The sequence below is a fragment of the Cariama cristata genome, unplaced genomic scaffold, assembly GCF_000690535.1.
Source record: "Cariama cristata isolate BGI_N322 unplaced genomic scaffold, ASM69053v1 Scaffold28070, whole genome shotgun sequence".
Lineage (NCBI taxonomy): Eukaryota > Metazoa > Chordata > Aves > Cariamiformes > Cariamidae > Cariama > Cariama cristata.
In genome coordinates, this window is record NW_009596768.1 from 1 (window position 1) to 6,549 (window position 6,549).

Genomic DNA, 6,549 nt, shown 5'->3' on the forward strand with positions numbered 1-6,549 from the left:
CTGGCGCACCTGGTGCAGGTGTACTGCCCGCTGGAGGGCGCCCCCTCCCACCGCGTCGCCAACGTCTTTGCCTGCGCCGGGAGGGGCTGCTGGGGAGCGCCCCGCAGGTGAGGGGCGGCCTCGCCGCGTTACCGCTGAACGGGGCAGCTCGGCTGCCGCTGATGAGTGCCGCCTCGGCTCAGGCGCTTTGTCCCTTACGTGCCCGCCTTTCTTTGTCTTACACGGCGTGTGAAAGCTGGAAGGTGCTGCGCTCGCAGTGTTTGCAGGCACAAGAACAGGAACCGCAGGACTACGGCATAAACCAGGTATCACTGACGAACTGCCGCCTCTGGTTCAGTGTGCCGTACGACGTGCAGTATTGAGGAGGTTTTAAAATAAAAATGCAGTTGATATAGATGAGTTTCGCACCGTATACGTACTCGTTTAATAAGCACAGCCTTCCTCAAGAAGCTGCGCTATATGCTAGTTTCAAGTCGTGGTTGTGGAATTTTTAACGCTGCGAGTACTACACTTTACTTGCTAGAAGATTAACTTCTTGTTTGTGATCTATGTTAGGCTTGTTTTAAAGTGGAGATTGAGGTCCAACTGTATGGTCAAAACTGATATTTAACACTTTTAATTACTTGAGCTACCTAAAAATTATTTTTCAACTTTAAATGATTGGGCTATACTGTTTAGGTGGATCTTCAAGATACTGTCTTCATTTTCTAATTTAAATAGATTTTTTTAAAAAAAATTATCAGAAGTTTTAATTAATCTGACTCAGTTATTCTTAATGTACTTCTGGTATTTTTGCTTGTGAAGAAAAACTGCATGTTGACTTAAGACTGAAAGAGGAGGGTGGCTGTGAAACTAGCGATGACAGGCAGAAAGTGTTTATTCAGCTGGTGCATTGGCAACATGAAATTTTGGTCTGTGGTAAAATGATGGTATTACCATTTTTCTTGTTGTAATTATTGTTTTCCTCCATACTCTGCCCTTTGAGCTTACCTGTGGTGCAGTAACTGTGTTTCAGATAAGCGTACCCAAACTAGCTGTCAGTGGTCATGCCAGCAGCCAAGGTATGGCAATATTATGTCCAAACGCCGTTCAAAAAGCCAACAAATTCTTGTTCCATTTGTCCAGTGTGGGATGTTTTTTGCCATAACTGCGCTGCTGTGAAAAGTAAACGTGGGTACCACTGTGAAGAGAGTAGGTGAAATAACACTAAGCATTAGGTTAAGACTTTTGTTTTCTTATCTGTTCTGAAACTGTATTTGAAGGGCATTAGGGTGGCTGATCTTGACAATGTTCTTTTTCTGGTTTTGTTTGTTTTTGCATTCTCAGAAACAAGAATCGAACTTTGCTGCAAAGGATTGGTGTGATGAAGCAGATGACTGGGGAGTCTGTGATGGAGCAGAATCTCCTCAATGTGCCTCCCTTCAGCTGCTTGGCTTAAATGAAGCGGTGAGCAGCTCCTTGTCCAGAGAGGTGGAGTGTGCATCCCAGTTCCAACAGCTTCGCTTGTCTGAAGCTGTGGATGGGTCCAGTTCCCTGAACACACATCCTCCAGTCAGTGGGGGAATGGTAGTGGCAACGTCTAGTTCAGCTCCTGTGTTCCAGCCCTTTTACATTAGTGTTGTGGATGAGGAAGATTACACTGGTTTCCTTGATACAGATCACGCAGATGAGCTGTTGAAGGAGTATCAGCAGAGAGAGGGTGTTGATTTGGAACAGTTGATGTCAGAAAGGTGAGAACAGGTCTGGATTTCATGCTGAAACTGAAGGGATTATGTAGTTTCCTGTTTGCTGACTGATAATCTAAATCTGATTCTCACTAAATCAGAATGCTTCTTGTTTGTAACTGGCTCCTTCAGGAAACATTGGTGTGTAGTGCTTTGCTGGAAGAATGTAACAATGCACCCAGTTCTGTAAAATTTTGAGTTATTCAGAGATGCATCTATTTCTGAGTGACTGAGCAATTAGAATGTCCTTGGGCTCCAGATGGCCAGCCATCCAGATGGACTGTCAGTCTCTGAAACCAAACCAATGTGGTTTAAACAATATCTTATGCTAAATGGCATGAGTTTATATTGTGACATTTGACTTTTTTTTTTCTTTACAAGGCTAAACCTTTTCTTATATTCCAGTTGCATTTTTAAAAGTTTAATTACTTAGGCATTTTGGATAGAGATGGGGATCATGGTAAGACTCCTGAAGATTTTGTAAAAGTTGTCTGAAAAACAATATTTGAACGTAGTTACTGAAAATATTTTCAGTATTAACTTAGGTGATAACTTATCCAGGTGAGCACTTATATCCAGACCATTTCTCTTTGGATTATATTAACATGTACTGTGACTTTTCCTGGATTGTGGACAACATTGATTTTTTTGATAACTAAAGCTACTGTCTATTGCAGAATCTGCATAGAATGCTTTTTAGTAGTGGTGTTCCTGTTGAGTTTTGTTGACCTGTATAGAATCGTAGAACTGTAATTACAGTTAATTCCAAATTTAGAAAGAAAACATCATAATTTTAAAACTAGAAAAAGTTCTGAGAATTTAATAAAGGAATTATTTTTTTAAGGAATAAGCAGGTATCTGGTGGATTTGAATATTGCGTAGTAGTTTGAAACGCTGTTAGTAATTGTAAGCCACCAGAAACTGAAGAACTAGAATCAAAATGTTCACTTGCAACCTCTAACAGGAATTGCCGTTCAATTTAACATGTATAGTTTTTTTCAGTGTACTTAGTATAATTTAATGTAAATGTATAGTAACCATTGTTTATTTAAAACATGCATATCATACTGAAAACCTTATTGGAAATTTTATTTCTTTTCTTGTTTTCTTATAGTTTTGCAGGTGAAGGTGATAATGAAAAATATGAAAAGAGTGAAGTCAAAAGCAGGGACTACACGTTCCATAAATTTATGAAAAGAATATCTTTGTGTCATGAACAGATTATAAGGTATGTTGATCATCTGGTTGTAACAGGTAGATACAGATCATAGACATGGATTGTTAGTACATCAAAATAAACTATTTCATTGGAAATGTAGATATGTTTTTATTTCTTAATCAAAAAATTTGCTAAGAGGGCTGTTGTCATGCCTTTGTAGTCAGACCTCAGTCCCTGCTTGGGCTTTTTTATACGAAGTATAAGTAGACGAGAAGCAAAGCAGGATCAGAGACCCCAGATCTGGCTATGGGAGACTTTTTTCAAGAAAAGCCCTCATGAGAACAGACCCAGACTGTCTTTGACAACTTCCTGAAATCCAGGCATAGATATTTTCAAGAGACAGTTGTGAGGCAGAAGTGTAATACACAGTGGTATGCTGTTGTGATAGATTTCCAAGGCTATCTGCTCCTCTGAAATTTTATAACCCTACTGTAACTGCTTATATCTCAATCCTTGAGATGTTACTGAAGTAAAAAATTACTCGTCTTACAGCCCGAGTTCTTCTGCGGCTTATTGTGATTACCCCTTGGGACCCTGCAGTCTTCAGTTCTTGTAAATCTGTTGCTTTTCCTAGAACAAAAGCAGATTAACCTCAGAGCAGCTACTTTCCTGAAAGAGGACTTAATTGTGAATGGAAGTATAACGAAGAGTTCAAATCACAAATTATTCATAGCACCAGATAATACAGATGGTTTTCATGGATCATACTAAGTGTTAGTTTTTAACTTCTTTGTCCCAGAGAGTCCAGTGCAGCCTGTCTGGTAAAGCTGTCTCAGTGTAGTGACAGGACCTTTGTTTATCAAGTTTCCAGAACCAGGTGGAACTAACTGGTACCTTTTGAATGAGGAGATAAAGTCTGAGGGGCTGGTTTCACAGATAAGAAACATTAGAAACTTTCATTAATTATCTATCAAAGGTTATACAGAAAATGTACTAATGCGGAGTGCAAGTAACATTTTCAGACAATGTTTTTTCACTGGATCTGTCACTTTGCAGTATTATGCTCTTTGAATTTTCCATTCTTCTAAAACATGAACTCTGGTGATCCTTATGACTATGACTAGTTAGGATCTTTATGTAGCCCTCCCTTTCCCCTTCATGGGTATTGTGAGTATGCCTGTTAGACCCCCATTTCTCCTGGGCTACCAGATCTCTGTTGAGCTTTCAGCACAGCGTAGAATCCCCTGCTTGGCATTCAGTGGAAACCATCTTCAAACTTGGTTTTCTGTTAGGTGTGAAGCTATGATAGCTCTTACAGATAAACGTCAGTTCTATGGCATAACTACAGTGGTTTTGAGACCTATTCTATGTTGAATATCTTTAACTGCCACTGGTTAGCGTTCCATTTTTCAGGAAAGCATAGTTTGCTTAATTGAATGAGTTGGGTGCAGCATATTTTGGAGGTGTCAGTTCAAAGCATTTTTCTCCTTTAAATCCAGTTCTTTCCTTAAGAATTCCCAAGTGTTAACTTTCTAAGTATTTCTCCCTCCTCATCTTTATTCTTTGTTTAATGACTCATCTGAAGCTTAGGCAGCGATTCTGGCTCATAACAATGTTTTGTGCTTCAAGCAAGTTCGAAAGTTTCAGAGAATCTTGAACGCTGTTGCCAACATGTAAGTTTTCCTAATTTAGATACAAAAAAAAATTTACTTTTTTCCTTTCTTCTCACAGATACTCTTGGGGTGGCCAGCCTTTATTCATAACATGTCCTCCAGCCAACATTAACAAAGGTATTCCAGCCTGCAGCAACTGTGGAAGCAACAGAATATTCGAATTTCAACTCATGCCAGCACTGGTCAGCATGCTCCAGAGTGATTCAGGTGTTGACCCTTTGACTTAGCTGAATGAATGCTAGAAACAGTCATTCTGTAAAGTCACCTTCTTGGTAAAGTTTAGGGAACTGCAATTTGGATTGTTTATTGCTAACCACACGCACTGATGTGTTTACCTACAGTGATCATCTTATATAGAATCCACTCTGTTTCCATTATAGATTTCACTAAGCAAAAGATACAACTCTGGTTTATGGAGAATCTATGATGGTAACTTCGTTTGCTTACTGGTGAACTTGAATAACAGCAATATAGATAATTCCATGACCTTGGGAGCAATTTGTCTTTATTGCCTCTTAAGTGAGGCCTTGGAAAATAATAAATATTGTCAGATAAGATTGCAGACACTTGAGAAGCTCTTTGAAAATTCTGAGTCAGCTTGCTTTAAAATCTTTAAAATTAGAAAATGCTATGTACATAGGAGGCTGAATATGAAAAATATTTTTTGAATTGGCAAAGGTGGAAAGTATAGCAATAAGCAATAGCCCTGATTGTGTAATTTTTCATACCTTTACATTACGTACCTTTATTGCTTTGTTTTTAGATCTGTCAGTGGAATTTGGAACTGTTCTAGTTTACACATGTGAGAGAAGCTGTTGGCCAACAAATCATCAAACCCCTCTGGAAGAATTTATTTTTGTACAAGAAGACCCAGATCAGAGATTATTTAAATAAACTGTATTTCTCTGCATAGATGGAAGCCTGTTGTGTTTTTTTTTTTTTTTACTACAGGTGAAAGTGTGTAATTATGCAGCAGAATTTTCCTCGGATGTGGTGAAAAATGAAATTAATTTTATGACATTGTGCTTATTTCCAAGAATAACTGATTAACACATATATTAGCATGCCTCTCAAATGTGGTGACAGAAAATTTTCATGCTTTGGTTACACATGGAAATCTAAGAGTAGAGATTGTTTCATGATTCTAGCTACACTTAACGTTTGGGGAAGAAAGTAAAGGAGAAAGGTTGTCTTACTGCAGTTAGTTACACTGCTAGCATTCCTCAGCCAAACAGGATCCAGTTTTTAGAAACTATTGGCAGTGAAGACCTTAATGAAAGCTTGATTTTAAAAACCAGATCTGCTTTGTTTTGACCACAAATTGGAAATTCAGTGGGTGGTGGCTGAAAGGGCCTTGCTGTCACTACAGTCTTCCTATGATGAAGCTTTTCTATGTTTTTCCAATGAAGGGTAAGTTGCATTTGCATGGTTACATGAGCTCTGACAGTCACATTGCTTTGGATGGGGAAAGGGTGGAGGTTTTTGTTGGCGCTTGTGTTCTCGCCAGCACAGAACGATGGGGTAGGTACAGCATCTGCCTTGTTACTGCAGTCTAGTGCTCGCAGGCTAATCGTGCTGCTTTAGTTTAAAACAGTCTAAATTCTTCTGTGGAGTTCCCTGTTGGTTTAGGCTAAATTGCAGTATTTTAATTGACTTAATGGAGAAGTAATTTAAGTAAGCGTCCTTAAAGCATTTTGTACAGGTTTAATGCTGCAGCACAAATTAACGCGCTAAAAGTGTGGGTTTAAAAAAAGAGGGGAAGAGGGATAAAATGATGGAATGTGTTTGCAAAACTACTTTTTTGAAGGAAGAATTGTAGGTTACCATGCCAGCTTCTCGAGGTGAGTCAGTTAACTTCGGCTGACATACATAAAAACCTCACGTTATGCCTGGAATACGCCGGTGCTCCCCAGGGGTGCTCGGCCCGCTCTTGTCCCCAGCGGTGGTTTCTGGGCCGAGGCCTGGCTGCAGCAGACGGGTGAGGGCCGGCTTT

At 39.5% G+C, this 6,549-nt stretch overlaps 1 protein-coding gene across 1 annotated transcript; it reads left to right on the forward strand.

Annotated features, from left to right (window-relative positions):
• Nucleotides 1-6: 6 nt before the first annotated feature.
• Nucleotides 7-5,471, forward strand: PDCD2L (programmed cell death 2-like; the record flags this gene model as incomplete). The annotated part of the gene is made up of 6 exons (XM_009707452.1): nucleotides 7-107; nucleotides 236-305; nucleotides 1,327-1,730; nucleotides 2,839-2,952; nucleotides 4,615-4,763; nucleotides 5,320-5,471. Coding segments are annotated over 6 exons (969 nt in total), but the record flags the coding sequence as incomplete, so codon positions are not given.
• Nucleotides 5,472-6,549: the final 1,078 nt, after the last annotated feature.